General features: G+C 40.9%; 5 protein-coding genes across 6 annotated transcripts in view; 2 read left to right on the forward strand and 3 right to left on the reverse strand.

Annotated features, from left to right (window-relative positions):
* LOC104735567 (40S ribosomal protein S4-3-like) overlaps positions 1 to 591 on the forward strand; it is a 3,809-nt gene extending 3,218 nt beyond the window's left edge. The window contains exon 5 of the mRNA XM_010455386.2: positions 376 to 591. The gene's annotated coding sequence lies outside the window, so the exon portion shown is untranslated. The remainder of the gene's footprint in view (positions 1 to 375) is intronic.
* Positions 790 to 3,128, reverse strand: LOC104735577 (exocyst complex component EXO70B1-like). Its single transcript, XM_010455395.2, has one exon. The coding sequence runs from the start codon at positions 2,915 to 2,917 to the stop codon at positions 1,034 to 1,036; it is 1,884 nt and encodes a 627-aa protein (XP_010453697.1). The 5' UTR covers positions 2,918 to 3,128; the 3' UTR covers positions 790 to 1,033.
* LOC104735597 (sorting nexin 2A-like) lies at positions 3,531 to 6,562 on the reverse strand. The gene is made up of 5 exons (XM_010455420.2): positions 5,221 to 6,562; positions 4,915 to 5,124; positions 4,415 to 4,675; positions 4,228 to 4,314; positions 3,531 to 3,888 (listed from the first exon to the last, which is right to left on the reverse strand). Exons 1-5 carry the CDS (start codon positions 6,346 to 6,348, stop codon positions 3,802 to 3,804), a joined length of 1,773 nt encoding a protein of 590 aa, XP_010453722.1. The 5' UTR covers positions 6,349 to 6,562; the 3' UTR covers positions 3,531 to 3,801.
* On the forward strand, positions 6,764 to 11,932 carry LOC104735588 (phagocyte signaling-impaired protein-like). Of its 2 annotated transcripts, XM_010455407.2 has the most exons (19): positions 6,764 to 7,051; positions 7,146 to 7,302; positions 7,399 to 7,517; positions 7,605 to 7,679; positions 7,762 to 7,855; positions 7,946 to 8,064; positions 8,247 to 8,317; positions 8,474 to 8,615; positions 8,717 to 8,892; positions 8,984 to 9,186; positions 9,347 to 9,477; positions 9,565 to 9,641; positions 9,745 to 9,819; positions 9,914 to 10,106; positions 10,202 to 10,321; positions 10,414 to 10,552; positions 10,625 to 10,665; positions 10,746 to 11,000; positions 11,094 to 11,777. In XM_010455407.2, exons 1-19 carry the CDS (start codon positions 6,905 to 6,907, stop codon positions 11,775 to 11,777), a joined length of 3,018 nt encoding a protein of 1,005 aa, XP_010453709.1. In that variant the 5' UTR covers positions 6,764 to 6,904. The 2 variants fall into 2 exon arrangements, with proteins under 2 accessions (XP_010453709.1, XP_019092748.1); XM_019237203.1 differs by lacking the exons at positions 6,764 to 7,051; positions 7,146 to 7,302 and having other exon boundaries at positions 7,429 to 7,517; positions 7,609 to 7,679; positions 11,094 to 11,932.
* Positions 12,027 to 14,728, reverse strand: LOC104735605 (cation/H(+) antiporter 25-like). The gene is made up of 2 exons (XM_010455431.2): positions 14,429 to 14,728; positions 12,027 to 14,335 (listed from the first exon to the last, which is right to left on the reverse strand). The coding sequence occupies exons 1-2, from the start codon at positions 14,726 to 14,728 to the stop codon at positions 12,080 to 12,082; spliced, it is 2,556 nt and encodes an 851-aa protein (XP_010453733.1). The 3' UTR covers positions 12,027 to 12,079.

Raw genomic sequence — 16,803 nt, forward strand, 5'->3', positions numbered from 1 at the left:
CAAGCCCAATGACACCATCAAGCTCGACCTTGAGGCCAACAAGATTGTGGAGTTCATCAAATTCGATGTTGGTAATGTTGTGATGGTTACAGGAGGTAGAAACAGAGGGCGTGTTGGTGTGATTAAAAACCGTGAGAAGCATAAGGGAAGCTTTGAGACAATCCACATCCAAGACTCAACAGGACATGAGTTTGCAACAAGGTTGGGGAATGTGTTTACCCTTGGCAAGGGAACCAAGCCGTGGGTGTCTCTTCCTAAGGGTAAAGGTATTAAGCTGACTATCATCGAGGAGGCCAGGAAGAGGCTCGGTGATCAACAGGCTGCTTAATTTTGTGATTTCCAGTTCCTTGTTATGCTTCGTTAGACGTCTCATATTTCCTAGACTCACTTCGTTTCTTTTGGTTCTCTGCTCAGTTTTGGAACTTCTGTTAAGTTATTTATTTCAAGAGTTGAAAAAAACTTCAAACATCCTCGTTGTGTCCTTTCCTGTTTTCTACTTTCCTGTTTTCTACTTTCCTGCATTTCTACTTGTCTGGTTATGGTTGCAGCCTGCAGCTCTTGATTTCATGGTTGATAATATTGCTTATTGTATTTTGGTGATTAGTTATATACATTTATGGAGAATTGGCAAAATAAAGAAAAATCTTGTTTCTAGCAGAGGTTTAAGGTTGAAAGAAAACAAGATTAAAAGGCCTTAGAGCATGTTGTTTCCTAGCCTCCATTCTAGTTCTTGCTTTATTTGTTAGGAGGAAAGCCTTAGAACATGTTGATAGAATACAGGGTTCTCGCAGTATGAAGCCTCTGAGTCTCTGACCATTCCATCTTTCAACTGTTTTCTCTTTTTTTACAAAGACAAAAAAAACTTGATTCCAATACAATACAACATTATAAAACACAACAGAGCTGAGCTAACTGTCTAAAAGGATACAATACAATACATGTTACAAATCCACCCTGCAAGAATTCGCTATTGGTAATCAGCAGGTGGTTCGTTACAAACATGTCATAAGTGGCTATTTGTGTCTGTTTACCTTCATTTTCTTCCCGTGGTTGTGCCTTTGAACAGCTCGTTGATACGGGCCTCTATGTCCTCAACTCCATACTTGATGTACCTGTCTGCGTTTTTACCTATATCACCAAGGTTCTGGAACCTTCCAATGAAGTTCCCATATGCCGGTACCAAAAGCCTGGCCAGTGAGATTTTCAGCTCTTCTCTCAGCTGCTCATCAAACACTACCCACGTCGAATGCACTTTACATGTCTCATCAAACTGAATATTGAACTGCTTCAGCTTCTCCTTCATAGTCTTCCCCAAACCGTTCATACCTGACGCTGTATTATCCACCTTCAACAACCCCAACATCTTATTCCATGAGCTTCTCTGATAATTCATATGGTACTGTCTCACTTTAGCGTTGTGTTTCCGTATCCAATCATCTCCTAAGAGCAATCCTAGGTCTCCATCTTTCACCTTCTGAACAATGTATCTCCCATTGTTCATCAGAAACACATAACACAAGGCTGGATCTTTGTACACTTTGGACTTCACTTCCAAGTTACTCTCTAGAAGCTCCATGATCCAAGACATCTGTACAGTCAACAGAGTTGAATCTTTAGAAGGGACACCATTGCTCTCCTCAAACACTAGCTCTAAAGTTTGCCTGGATCTGCATGCCGCACGGAGGTAATTCATCACGTAACGAGTGATCGGATGAAGACCACCGCCTGGAACAGCAGCTTTAGCTGGATCTCGCCTGATCAGATTCTCAAGCTCCATAAATATACCTCTAATCGACTCTCCCAATCTTTTCCAAATAGTCACCGCTTCATTTCTAAGAACTGAGCAAAACTGATCAGAGAACACAGACTCGAACTCAGGCATCAAATCCCTCATCGTCTCGAACACGTCAAGCACTTTAAACAATCTCTCAGGTGATCTACTTCCTATAGCAATAGCATCCGCGAAATTCAGAAGCTGAATGGTAGAGCCACGACATACCTCCATAAACGAGAGATCAGCAGCAGATGAGAAACCAAAGAAGACACGGTCACAGAGTCTACGTTCACTAGGAAAAAGAATACGAAGAGCGACATTAGCAGCTTTGATCCACCTATCAATCTCATCTTCAAGCTCTTGCCAAGGCATCTTATGAACTTCTTCAATACTAAGCTTCTGTAACCCTAACCTCGACAAGCTCTCTTCTAAAAACTCTCTCCTACAAGCACTGTAAACATGAGAACACATCTTACCAAAACCAGCGCCAAGCATACGCTTAGCCATCTCGTGCAAATCGTTGATCGTCGCCGACGGGAGAGCATCGATGATAAGATCGTGGTCAGTGAGTGGCTGCGCCACTGGGATCTGGATATTATCATCACCGTCGTTGAAATCTCTGTCGTTGTCATCTTCTTCTTCCTCAGAGTCGAAACGATGATTCGTCCCACCACCAGCGTCTCCCTGAGGATTAAGTCCGAAAGACTCAGCTCCACGCTCCATAAGCGACCTAAACTCTTCTTCGATGCGGAACATAGCTTGCTGCATCATATCGTCGGCGCGTGCTAGACACACGCCGATTGGTTTCTCAGAAGCCAGAGGACTCCACTCTCTGATGATAGCAACTAACTCATCGATCGTATCGAGAAAAGAAGCTGAATCGGAAGGATCGGACCAGATAGGTTGATCCGCGGCAACGAAGCGAGAGATCTGAACGTCTATTGAATTGAGAGCTCGTTCGAGTACAGAGACTCCGGATCCATCTTCTCCAGCTTGACCTTCGGCTAGCTTTTCGCGGGAAAACCGACCGTCGAAGTTGGAGAAGATCTGTAAGATATCATCGGCCATGGATTCGTTATGGCCAAGTGTTTTGGCTATGTGTCGGGCTACAGCTAGTAACTTCTCTTCACCATTCTCCGCCATGGTGTGGAATCAGTGTGGTGTTGAGCTTATTTTTTCTGTAATCTCTAAGAGTCACTACTGAATAAAAAGGTCACAAAGCGAGATCGGCGGGGAAAGCAAGGAATCGAAGACGAAGAAAGTTCCAAGCAAGGAAGAAGACTGGATGGATAGAAGAAGAAACCTCTGTGAAGTGACGAATTTGCCCCTTTTAAGACAGACGTGATCTTTGACCTGGCCGCGTTGTTTGAAAAATGGCACGGGCGTGTAATATTGCGATAATTTCTGCTGTCTTTTTGTGAAAATCTCGCTTTCGTTAATATTGACGTCTTCGTGACTTTTCTGTCATTGCCTCATTGGTCTCGGCTCTTATTGTTTCTAACCGGGTGAGGAGATAAAACCGGCCGGTTTACGAGTAAGGTTGGTGGTTTGATGGTTCAATTTCTCCCTCGATCAAACTCCCTAAAACTTTTCAGGAAAGAATATCTTTTGCGGCTTACCAGAAAACAATGGGTATGACCTACGAGGTCAATGCAAATTCAGTCAAAGATTGCTTCTAGAAAACTAATTTATAGCAACTATAAACAAAGAAGAACGTTTACCAAACTCATATATCTTTTGCGGCATACCAGAAAAGTGAAAAGTGAAAACAATGGGTATATGAGGTCAAATGCAGATGCAGTCAGGAGATGCTTCTAGAAGAAACTAATTTACAGCAACTAACGAAAACAAAGAAGAATGTTTTTACCAAACTCTATCAGATAGATACAACATATGAAAATGGAAACTACTACACTTTTTTGACAACAATTATTACGCAATGTGATTCTGTGCCAAACATGGATTTGGTATGGTTATGCCCAAAATGAACATCGTTCGTTCACTCTATGTAACTCTTTTTTTTTTTGTTAGCTGCTCTGCTTCTCTCTATCGTATTGGCTACTCTCTTCTGCAACCTTTGCCCAGACGTTGCCCATTTTTTCTGCGTATCCAACCTGCATCCACAACCCAAGAAAACAACTCTTTATTTTTCATACTGCACTCTATTCCTTTACTAGCAGATTTATGTATTCCTATTCCCTATTCACCAGCATTATCATTCAAAGCTTTCACCATTCACTTGCCTACAAGCGGGCCATGAATGCCTTCTTTACATTCAATTTTATCAACTTCTCCACTCTTGAAATCTCACTAAGAATGGAATCACACATTTGTTGCTTAACCTTAATAATCTCCTTATCATTCTTCACTCATTCTACACAGACACACTTCTACTGGGCAATAAGGTTTCATCCTTCTAATGGTTATGTGCTGCATACTTATAAATAACATACCTGGTTAACAACAAAACCCTTCATCATGTTCATGAAGTCTGCACGCCTTTCTTTGTCCAACCTCTCAACCTCAGATCGATTGTTTTCCTGCAATGATACAAATTTACAAATAGCACAACCAAAAAAAATCATATTGTGTCCGTACATCAGCACAAGTTGTGATATGCATAGAGTTATTACTGAATACCTTGATCCGCTCATACTCTCTGATGGCAACATTTTTTGCGTCCTCAGTGACCTTGATGGTTTCTTTTAACTCTTCTATTTTCCGGATCCTTGATTTGTCACCGCCAAATACCTTTGAAGATGCGGCCTCTAGCTTTTCAACTCTTGCTTGCAGCGAAGGAAGCTCTGATAGAAGAGTTTGCACTGTCAATAAAGCACTAGATCTGTCTGCAAATGCGCCTTGGACAGCCATCATCATGCCAAGGTACTCATGGAGTGTGTCCTGAAATGAACAATTCAAATACAAGAACAGCTATAAGGGAAGCTAGAAGTCCAGCAAACTTTCCATATATAAGCCGACAGTTCACTAGTCTTAGTCTACGATGAGGATACACGCTAAGCATCAGGAGATTTTAGAAATCTGTCAATTGCTTAATCATAATAATCCTTTATTTTCATTTATTTTATTTGATAAACAGCAATGAGGCAACTGTATATTTTAGTAGTTCAATAGATATTTACCAAATGTTTGACAGTCTGGGAATTCAACTCCCTATAAAATCTGCTTGCTTTTACAGCTGCAGTGGCTAAATTCTTCATATCATTAGCACGGATTCTTTGGGCGTTGGAAGTAGCTTCTTCGTTCTCAAACTTGGTAAGCTTAATGAATGCTAATCCCAGTTCACCCATGGTTTCCCCCATGTCTTGCTGTGCCTTCACAAGGGATTCCGCCTACAAATAAATAATCCACAAAAAGGTTTGTTTCAAGCAGGATACTACATACTAACAGAATGATGCATAATTCAACAAACAAGGATTAAATTTTACTTGCTGTGAGGCATTGATAATTTGTTGCTCAAGATCATGCATCTTCTCTTTCTTTTCCAAGAATTCTTTATCTTCTTCAACAACAGGTGGTTTTGATCCACCCCAGTCATTAGACACTGATTGCCTCAGCTCCTTGAATAATCTCAGCAGATCCCTACCTCCTTTTGCAGGCTGAACCACCTCCTGCACTGGCACTGCAGAGGCTCCACCTTCACCAAACAACTGTTTTGGAAGCTTCACCGCGCCATCCAACATCCTAGAGGCCACATCAGTACTCAACTGTAACGGCAACTTCCCTTGCGCCTGAAGAAACGCTTTCAACTCTTCACTGTTCCTGATCACAGGGTGTGCACTTAGCCTGCGCAAGTATTTCTCCAATGCAACTCTTCTCTGCTCCACAAACTCTTGTTTCTGCATTACTTGGCTCTCTACGACGCTCTTATCTGGACGCGGTGGTATGCAGAACCCTCTATACGACTCAGCCAATCGATCTGCCAATGTGACAACATCTCTGAATCTTCTTCGTACGCTGAACTCCGATGGGCCACCAAGGTGAGGAAGATTCGTTCTGGTCGTGATCTGGTAAGTGATGTAAGTGTTTCCTCCAACAATTGAATTTGAAGTCTCCTGCTCTTTCTGAGGGCTCGATACAGTGATCTTGATGTAATCAGAGCTTGAAGAAGAAGGAGATCTCGATAGTGAATCTGAGAATTGACTATGAAGACTACTATCCTCTGCTCCGTTAATCTCACTATCCGAGTTCTCATCAAAGGGACTAAAGATAACATCTGCATAAGATGGAGGCTCGATGTAGGAGTTATCGCTGCTGATCGGCTTAGAACCGAAACTGCTGAAATCTTGATAAGCCGACGGCGGCGCAAGGAGTGGATCAGAATCAGCCGGAATCATGACAGTTGGTGGCGGCGAGAGCGGGTCATGGACGTTGGAGAGTGTTGACATAGCGCTACGATAGCCAGAGTTCGATGTATCGCCGTTGACAACGCTTTTCTTCAGAGGATCGTCACCGCCGGCGTCGCCATCTACTCCGAGGTCGAGATTCTCCATATCCTCCCTCTGTGAATTGAGATTGGTCTCTTCGAATCCATCGGCATTCTCCGAGCCCATCATTTCGTCTTCTCCGGTGTAAGATTCTAAGCTAAATCGAAAATTAGGGTTTGATGATTTGGGGGAAGAAGAAACGGAGATCGCCTGAAATGTGATGCTGAGCGACGGTGGCTAATCGCGCATTAAAAGAAACCGGAGTGGCTAAAATGCGCAGGTGGGGACTATGGGAGCAGGCGACTAACGTGCACACCGTTGGCGGATTAGGGGTGGCACGTGAATATGGTGGCTTAAAGTCTCGTCCAAAATTCAATCTGCCAATGAGTGTGACACGTGATGAAGAATCTGACTACAGTAACACGTAAAGGGCTTAAGTAAAGGCCCATTAAGAAACCCAATCTAAAATTCTTTATCCTTGATAGAGACAGACATATAACCGCAACCAAACAGGCAGATTAGGTTTTGTTTAGTATTCTAGTTTAGCAGCTTGCAGAGGAGCTTCCCCTGATCGAATCCTGAGTTTAACTGCAACTGAGTTGTGTAAAAAGGTCAAACAAACTCATAAAACACTTTCGAAAAAGGTGGTTTTCCGACAAAACTCTTATCTTCTTCTCAAAAAGAGATGTCTTCCAAATTCGGGTTAGCGGGTGGGATACCGGAGCGCCGTGTTCGACCCATCTGGGATGCAATTGATTCTCGTCAGTTCAAAAATGCTCTCAAGCTCGTCACTGCGCTTCTTTCTAAGTACCCTAAATCACCTTATGCTTTAGTAAGTGTAACCCATCATCATTGGCTTTTTTTCTTTGTTTCTCTACTCTGTTAACGGGAACGTAATCTGATTGGAATGCTGTTGCATTTAACAGGCGCTTAAAGCTTTGATTCATGAGAGAATGGGGAAACAAGATGAGGCACTCTCTGTTTGCTTGGATGCTAAAGAGCTTTTGTATAAAGATGATTTAGCTTTGATGGATGATCTCACTCTTAGTACTTTGCAAATTGTATTGCAGAGACTTGATCATTGTAAGTGCACTCGTTTAAATAAGAACTTGGAAACCTTGTGGTTTATAACTTCTTGGTTATATATATCTGATACGTTTGTTTAAAATTTTGTATCAGTGGACTTGGCTACTAGTTGTTATGCTCATGCCTGTGGCAAATTCCCTAATAATTTGGAGCTTATGATGGGGCTCTTCAATTGCTATGTTCGTGAATATTCTTTTGTGAAACAGCAACAGGTTGGTCTTTCTTTTGGATGAACACTATTCTCGGTTCTGGTATCATCAGTCTTTATTTCTCTGTTCTTATGTCTTGCTTTCTGACAGACAGCCATGAAAATGTACAAACTTGCCGGAGAAGAAAGGTTTTTACTTTGGGCAGTTTGTAGCATCCAATTACAGGTACTGCCTCAATTATTTCCTCTCCTTTTTCTTTGAACAGTTTGGTATTTCTGTTGCTTACAGTTGTGACGATTTTTGACAGGTGCTATGTGATAAGAGTGGGGAGAAGCTGTTGCTTCTGGCTGAGGGTTTACTTAAGAAGCACATTGCCTCTCATAGTATGCACGAGCCAGAAGGTAAATATACTTTTCCACCAATTTCTTCTTTTGTACTAGTTCTGGAACTATTTCAGATTTCTTCAGCCTTCCTTCTACTTGAATTTTCAGCTCTCATGGTGTATATCTCTTTGCTGGAACAACAATCCAAATACAATGATGGTCTAGAAGTCCTTTCTGGAGATTTGGGATCTCTTTTGATGATTGAAGTCGATAAACTACGGATACAGGTAGGTTCTACGGCTTTTTGGCCGGAAATACCACTAAACTTCATGCTTTTTGTATACCGTAGACCATAGAAATAGTACATTTTCCCTAGTTTTGAATGGAACGTATCGATATACATATATATTAGTATACGTAGTTTATTGCTGTATGCTCACACAAAAACGCTCTCACTTTAAGCTGACAGGGTAGACTCCTTGCTAGGGCAAACGACTATTCTGCCGCTGTTGATGTCTATAAAAAAATCTTAGAATTGAGGTATGTTTTCAAGGCATGAGCATCTCAAATCTCAGTGTTTTTAGAGTTGGGAATGTTTCCAGTATTATATCCGATTGGTTATATGAGTGTTTCTCTATCTCAGGCCTGTGCATATCATGCCAGGATACTAACATTGAATATCTCTTCACTTGGCAGTCCAGATGATTGGGAGTGTTTCCTGCACTATCTCGGCTGTCTGCTTGAAGATGACAGCATCTGGAAATACTTTGACAATATTGATCAAATTCATCCAACAAAGCACATAGAATGCAAATTTTCTCACCTTACGGAAGAAATGGTGATCATATTACCCACTTGCCTGGCTTAATGTTTCAATTCTTCGTTTGCTTTTTTCTTAATTTCTGACTTATGTATAATCTGTTGTCCTTTCCACTGCAGTTTGATTCTCGTATATCAAGTGCTTCAGATTTGGTGCTGAAATTACAGATTGACACTGAGAATAGTAATTTAAGGGGTCCGTACTTGGCAGGACTTGAGATTGAGAAGAGAAAGTTCTTATTTGGGAAGAAGAACGAAAACAAGTTACTAGAATCGTTACTGCAATATTTTCATAAGTATGAAACCCTTTGGAGTTGATCTTGTTTTTTTATCAACAAATCATACTCATTCTTATATCCCTCTGATCTTGTGTCGCTTTGCATGCAGATTTGGTCATTTAGCGTGCTATGCCTCCGATGTTGAAGCATACCTACATGTACTATCCCCAGATAAAAAGACAGAATTTGTGGGAATGTTAGTGAAAAATTCCGACTCTTTTTCTGAATCAGCAACCAAAGTGCTTGGTCAAACAACAACTATTCTCAAAGTCCAAGAACTGACGGGAAACATTTTTGAGCTCCCTATTGACGGTGTGTTCTCTTACCTTCATACTTTTTATGCAATTTCCTTTTTGTAACTGCTTATAAAACTAAATTTCGAATCTACAAGCCATGTTTCTCTTTTGTGATAGCCTCTTTGAATATGTTCATCTGAATCTATTTCCAATTCGATTTTTCCCTCAATATCTAGAAATTGAAGCCTCTGCTGTCAAACTGGCAAAGTTATACTGCCAAAATCTTGCTCTTTCTAAGGACTTGGACCCTCAAGAGAGCATGTTTGGGGAAGAACTTTTATCTTTGATTAGCAATATGTTGGTCCAGGTACTTTCTTTTGTGTTCAACACACTCGCTTTCCTTGTACTCCATAAAGGATTGTTATATATTAATTAACCTAACTATTGGTTCCAGCTATACTGGAGAACTCGAAATTTTGGCTATCTTGCTGAAGCTATCATGGTTCTTGAGCTTGGCTTAACCATCAGAGGGTCAGTACACCATATATTCCCCTGCTGCTTTTGTTTTAAATGCCAAAGGATTTAACATGGCTTTGATAGGTCTCCATTTGATTATTAATTTTTGTTTCCACAGACATGTCTGGCAGTACAAGATCTTGCTGTTACACATATATTCATATGTTGGTGCTCTTCCGCTTGCATTTGAACGGTATTCATAGCTCTCAGTTATACTTGTTTTTGCCTGGAAACAGAAAACACTTATTCAGCTCGTTTTACTGATCCACCTGTTTATCATCTGTTAGGTATAAAGCTCTTGATGTGAAGAACATCTTGACGGAAACAGTTTCACACCATATTCTACGTCAAATGTTGGAATCTCCCATGTGGGTGGACTTAAGTAACCTCCTAAAAGACTATCTCAAGTTTATGGATGATCATTTGAGAGAATCTGCAGACCTTACATTTCTTGCTTACCGCCATAGAAATTACTCAAAAGTAAAACAATTTGATTTCTCTTCCAAATTTTTCATTACCATATTCCTGTGGGCAACCGGTTCCTGTCGTGACTTATCTGGATTTACTATTCTCAGGTTATCGAATTTGTCCTATTCAAACAACGATTGCAGCACTCAAACCAGTACCTAGCTACAAGGGTTGAAGCGTCTGTCTTGCAATTGAAGCAGAACGCAGACAGCATTGAGGAAGAAGAGGTAATTCATTCAAGTTCTTATCATGGAAATTACCATATGTCCATTTACTTGATCCTCTCATGTATCTAACGTTGCCTGTATTTTTGTTGTAGCGTGTTCTTGAAAACCTGAAATCTGGATTTCAACTTGTGGAGCTCTCGGATGAAATTGGATCCAGGACACTGAGGTTCAATGAAGATATGGAAACACGTCCATGGTGGACACCTTGTCCTGAGAAAAACTATCTACTAGGTCAGTATATCCTTCACATTAGTTGTTGTTTATGATTGTGGTGTTATTCTTAATATCAATCATCATGTGTAGGTCCGTTTGAAGAAATTTCTTACTGTCCCAAAGAGAATGAGGTACGTTTGTTTATATTCATACATCTTTTCTTGGGGATGGATGCAATCTAATACTGATTGTATTTGTTGGTTGTCTATAGAAAAAAGATCGTGAAGAAAATATGAAACTAGCCATCCAGAGAAAGTCCCTTCTACCTCGGATGATATATCTCTCTATTCAGTGCACGTCAACTGCATTAAAGGAGAGTGTTGAAACCAATGGGTCTAAGGGTGACACCAAAATCAGTGGAGAACTTGAGTGTTTGCTGGAGGAATACACAAAAATGTTAGGGTGTTCTCTCAGTGACGCTGTAGAAATGATCACAGAGATCTCAAAGGGTGCAAGGACTTCTGAGGTTAGCTTTTCTAGTCCTATCTCCTTCCGCCTGCACTCATTTTAACTGGTCTTATTGTTAGTAAGTAGTAACCTTGTTGGAACATCTCTGTAGAGCCTTGGTTCAAATTTGGTGGAATGGTTGAATTTTGCTGTATTTTGGAATGGTTGGAGCCTAAGTTCCCACGAGCATTGGCATGTGTTGAACTCCCTGTTCGAGAGGCTTATTCTCGATAGAATCAGATCAATGGGATCTTCAGACATGAGTTCTTGCTATTCTGATGTCCAGGTCTTGGTTCAGATCATCACTGAACCGCTAGCGTGGCACAGTCTTATTATTCAGGCCTGCACCCGCTCGTCTCTCCCATCTGGGAAAAAGAAGAAGAAAAATCATCAACAACACTCAGATCAATTATCTTCCTCCCCCATGTCACAAACAATCAAAGATTCTATACAGTCATTATGCAGCACCATACAAGAAGTTTCAAACTGGATACAGAATCAACTGGACAATCCAGAAGATGATCAGGTGGAGAGATTTCTGTCAACTCTGAAGAGAGCAGAAGACGCAACAGGAGGACCGGGACAGATTCTTGGGGTTCTAGAGAATGTCATCGCATCCAGCGAAGAAGCAGAGGTTGGAAATCGCATCTTTGATGCACTTAAGTCGTGGAACACGGCAGATTCTGCACGTAAAACAGTCATGGCACAACAAAGAGTCTTCCGTGAGTTTCTCCAGATCTGTGAATCTAAGAGAAAGCAACTTGAAACGGTCAAGCAACAGATGTCCCATGTTTGATCTTGAATCATTATAACAAACACTTGAGAGAATGATCACTGCTTTTCTTGGCTATTTCATTTTGGGAAATACATTCATGACAGGAACAGAGATTGATTGATGTTTAAATACATTTTGAAAAGAAAAAAAAAATGAAACAGGATCAGCTTAGCTAATTAAGCATTTAAACTGCTTCTATATTGGAAATTTATTAACTCGTCTATTGATTTGGATACAAAATAAAAAGCAAACCATCCCAATAATGCAGATTCTACAAACTCGTTTTTAATCAAATGAAGAAGAAATGGTGCTAACTAACTAAATCAATTGTGAGACCAAGACCAAGGGGACACTATACTCTTGTAATCAAACTTGCCGTTCAAGAAACCATCACCACCCTTCTGGTTCCTCACTTGTTGCTGCACTACCAAGACTGAACCCTCCGAGGCGAAAACACTCCCAGCCACGGTGTCTCCGATGACTCCAAGCTGGTGTTCCTCGCTCCACGTAGACAGCCCTTCCAGAATCTTTGGATTGATCCCTTCTCTCCTCCCGGTTATCCACAGATCGTAGTCATTGACGTTCATTGCTTGAATCGCAGCCAACGTCTCAGCACCGTTCTTGACAACAACCTCCTTGTAACTAACCCTAGCGTTGCTCTCGTTCTTGACCCAGAACCACGTCACCACCCCATCGTCCAGCTTCTTCTCCCTCTCGTCCTCTCCTTCGTGGTTGTACGCCAAGAACCTAACCACCGTCATGGTTATGTCCGGGTTCTCCGTCATCCTATCAGCCAGATGCAGAGCTTCTCTGTTATCAGCTCCTCCTAAAAACAGAACCACTAAACGGTGCATTTCTTGCCTCGTATGGCTTGATCGAGCCACGGCGTTTTTAAGTCGTCCCTTCTCGTAATAGATACAAACGGAGCAAGGTGTGTGTGCCAAGACGTCTTCGTTTACAGATAGCATACCGGAGTCACGTAGCTCGGTAAGGGCTGCGTCTTGAAGACGCTCTTTCTGATAAGGTAAGAGAATAAAAGCGGCTTTCTTGATCAAGGCAAGCTCGCAAATATCTTGATACATGTGACGCTTTGGAGCATAGGCGGTGTAGTCATGCAACGTCACACACTCGCTTCTTTTCTTTTCGTACAGCTTAAAGGCGCTCTGCAGCTGGTCTATTCGCTTGCTCCTCGTATGCGCAGGCTCTTCCCCATCCATCTCGTACTCTTCCTCCTCCTCCTTCCTTCGCTTCTCATTTTCAATAAACAACGGTTGAGCACGCCCCGCCAGTTCCATCAGCTGGATTGCGAATATAGACAAGGGACTAGTTTTAGTGGGATAGGCGAAGTCGAGAAAAGTGACCAAGCCAGTGAAGGTTTCGAGGTCGGAGACTGCAAGTACCAGTCCCATCTCGGTGTGTTGAGGAGTGTGCTGAATTGTGCGGTGTTTGCTACTTCTATAAGGCCGAGTGGGATCGTATAGGAAGCTGATGATTGGCGCTGTTACACCCGTGACCACAATTGCATACAAAACCATGACACTATAACCCGGTAACCCTACCATACGTTTGTCTATCCAATGCAAGTAGAGCAAAACTTCGATCTGACCTCTCAAGTTCATCATTAAGCCAAGCGTGAGACTGTCCCTGGTGGGGACTTTAAAGAAGAGAGCAGCGGCAGTGGAGGAGATGAACTTGGTAACGAATCCGACGATGCTCATGTAAACGAGAGGAGAGACCTGTTTGGGCCAAGTCTCGTCGGTAAGTAAGTAGACATTGGTTTTTTGTCCCACCAAAGCAAAGGAGAAAGGCATTAAGAATTCATTAATAAAGGTCTCGCTCCGAATTGCCAACGTCGAACCCAACGGTGGGCCATGAGGCACCACCAGCCCTAGCCAAATAGGTCCTACGGCTATAGCCATACCGAACATGTCAGTGAAGAAAGCATAGACAAGGACACCCATGAGAATCATGACGGTGTAGTTTTGGTTCACGAGTCTTCCCGAAGGCGTTTGAGCGACAATCCAATCAAATTTGCGTTTCACAACCAAAAGCAAAAAGGCGGCCAAGATGGCCGCCGATATGAGAAACCAGATAACAGAATATGCTCCTCCTCCTCCGTCAAACTGCGTCATGGCTTCAAACAAAACAAGCACGTAGATCCCTACCATGTCTCCAAGGAGAGTCACCGACATGGCGAACTTGCCCACTTCTGAGGTGAGAAGGTTCATGTCTCTCAAAACAGTGTAAATGACCGGGAATGACGTGAAACCCAAGGCGAACGTGACCCCTCCAATGGACGAAGCCTTTTGCAATCTTTCATCCATTGTGTCTTTTAGGGCAGCACCCGTGCCTCCCACGCAAGCAATCGGTACCAAAACACTGATGGCAGCAATGTACTTGTGCTTTCTTGGTGCTTTAAAGATTTCCCCAACGTCCGTTTTTGCAGCTGTGAGGAAAAGGAAGTAAAAGAATCCCAACAGTCCCAAGTTTGCGATTATGTAATTCGAAATCGGTGGGAAAAGATAGTAATTGAAGTTTCGGCTTTGTCCTAACATGGACGGTCCTATCACCATTCCACCCTTCAAAACACACGCAACCATTTTTGTCAATATTAATTTGCACCACAATGGATATACATTATGATCTATTAAATAATAAGGTCGAAGACTAACGATGATCTCGCAGACTATACGAGGTTGACGAAGAGGTCGAAGGATGAAGTAAACGGCTTTGATGAAGAAAATGATGAGTATTGCTTCAAGCAAAAAGGTTGAAAATGTGTAATTCATACCATTTTCGCCTCTGAACATTCCGAACGGTTGTTTATCGTGAATCTCCCGGCAAACCACTGGAAGTCTGGCGGAGAAGACACGACTGCTGACGACCTCTCCGGCGGTGGTTGGATTCCCCGGCAAGAATCCAAAGCGGGCAGGCAGGACACTCCTGTCATCACTTGGGAAATACCTAACCATACGTACGTACACTATTCTCTCAGATCACGATAACGCTCATCGATGGAGAGAGTGAGAGAAAACACTAGATCCATGACTCATGTTTCGTTTTCGATATATGTGGACGTGCGTCATTTTGGGATCAATTCTAGTTTTCGCTTACTCTTCACTTTTTTCCTTATTTCCTTATTATGAGTTTTCTCACATAAAAATAGTTGACAGTATAAATGTTTTATGCATGATCTATATATTTCACTCTGTAACCACGGACGCTATCTCTTCTTGAAAATGCACTTTTAACGATTTGTTTTGTACTTTGGTTATACTCGTTTAAGAATATTTGTTCTTTTTTCCTAAGATTTGAATATATATATAGTATATGGTATTGTATGTTTATATGCAGTACATGTAGAGAAAAAATGAGAAACTAATACCACCGAATCTCCTAGCTTTCATTTTTGCATTGTTATCAAGAATCACATGTGAGGTCAAATATGTCCGAAAATTATAATCTCACTCATTCCTTACATCTTGCCATACTCCTCCAAAGCTCCAATAAATGTGTTTATACTCTCCATTCTATATAGGATGAGTTTTTAGTTGATAAAAATACAAAATGGATGGATGAATTTAGAAGCAATAACATAAAAGGGACCGGGACGTGCAAGGTACGGCCGTGGTAGCTGGCTAACACAAACTCCCATGCATATAATTCTTGAAGATAAGTTTTTTAAATTCTTAGATATTAAATTACATTTCATACATGCCTTTTATTTTCATAATAATAATACGTTTTCCAAATTTAAACACTATTCAAAAGTTGTAAACCAATTTCTAAAAAAATATTTTATCCATAGAAAAATAAAAAAAATAAAGTTGATATTCATGAAACAAAAGCAAAAAATATATACCACAGTTTGTTAAATAAAATGGATAACTTGTGATGAAATTTTGTTGTTGTTGTTGTGGACATATACCTATTTCTTGTAAGTTGTAAATGATAACATTAACACAATAGTCAATAATAAATTCTGAAATAAAAGAGAAATGGAGATCCCACCTATGCTCAATATTGAATGCATCACCGCTTTTTGCGTTCTTCCACAAACTCAAATCTTATACTTTCCTACATTTTTCATTAAAAAATCAATAAATATGTCTCAGAGTTTTGTCTAACCGGAGACTTGTGGCCGTGCTGAGTTTGAGTCGTCATCGACAAAACAAAACTTTCGCTACCAGTATCGTACAAAATTTTATCTTATGCAGTAGCGCGCGCACAACTACACTATATAATTTAGACGTAATTCATTGAAAAGTAGTCCGACAAATTAAGTGTCTACTATGGTCCACTGACCTCATGAGTACTGTTAGCTAAAACGAAAATTCATAAACCTTAAAATATAATTTAGGTTTAACGCTCTCCACCATTTTCCCTGTTAATGTATAAACTATATCCCCTCTCTCTGTCTCACCTCCCTATTTGTTAGTGAATAATACATTTATTAATGTGGGTATGGGAATGCATTAAAAGTGCCGAATATATTAAATTGGGGGACCATTTTCGAAATATATTGTAACTTGGGGGCACTTGAGACTGACTATAAATATACAGCAAGGTATCTAACTCTAAGTACTTAACATTACAACATATATTAAAACACATATGTAGAAGAAGGTAGAGTAGTAGAGAAGTAGCTGTAAAGCTCAGGAGGGATAGCGCCATGACTCAACAACATTTGTATGTTTGCATATACATATATATGTATTGTTGTTGGCGCTATCCATCCTGAGTTCCATAGCTTCTTCTTGCTTATATGTGTGTATATCCTACTTCGTTGAGCATCTTGCCTTGTATACAAGAGATGGTAACGGGTAAGGTTTATCATTATTTGTATGTAATATTTTGAGCTTTTTATATAAGAGGACAGGGAGACATCAGATTCATTCACCATAATTTCACTTTTCAGATGTTGAATTGTAAGAAATAATAATCACCTAACTGAAATTTAAATTGTATGGAGGTGTTGTTTTGGAGAATGTGAGAAATTTTATTTCACAGTTATGATCAATTTGATCTTAAAACAAGTGGATAGGAA

The sequence above is a fragment of the Camelina sativa genome, chromosome 2, assembly GCF_000633955.1.
Source record: "Camelina sativa cultivar DH55 chromosome 2, Cs, whole genome shotgun sequence".
NCBI lineage: Eukaryota > Viridiplantae > Streptophyta > Magnoliopsida > Brassicales > Brassicaceae > Camelina > Camelina sativa.

Coding starts and splice junctions, on each gene's coding strand:
- LOC104735588 (XM_010455407.2), top strand. CDS start 6,905: ATGTCTTCCAAATTCGGGTTAGCGGGTGGGATACCGGAGCGCCGTGTT. Junction 7,680..7,761: donor TTTGTAGCATCCAATTACAG/GTACTGCCTCAA, acceptor GATTTTTGACAG/GTGCTATGTGATAAGAGTGG. Junction 9,478..9,564: donor TTAGCAATATGTTGGTCCAG/GTACTTTCTTTT, acceptor TATTGGTTCCAG/CTATACTGGAGAACTCGAAA.
- LOC104735577 (XM_010455395.2), bottom strand. CDS start 2,917: ATGGCGGAGAATGGTGAAGAGAAGTTACTAGCTGTAGCCCGACACATA.
- LOC104735597 (XM_010455420.2), bottom strand. CDS start 6,348: ATGATGGGCTCGGAGAATGCCGATGGATTCGAAGAGACCAATCTCAAT. Junction 5,125..5,220: donor TTATCAATGCCTCACAGCAA/GTAAAATTTAAT, acceptor ATTTATTTGTAG/GCGGAATCCCTTGTGAAGGC. Junction 4,676..4,914: donor CCCAGACTGTCAAACATTTG/GTAAATATCTAT, acceptor TGTTCATTTCAG/GACACACTCCATGAGTACCT.
- LOC104735605 (XM_010455431.2), bottom strand. CDS start 14,728: ATGGTTAGGTATTTCCCAAGTGATGACAGGAGTGTCCTGCCTGCCCGC. Junction 14,336..14,428: donor GTATAGTCTGCGAGATCATC/GTTAGTCTTCGA, acceptor TGTGTTTTGAAG/GGTGGAATGGTGATAGGACC.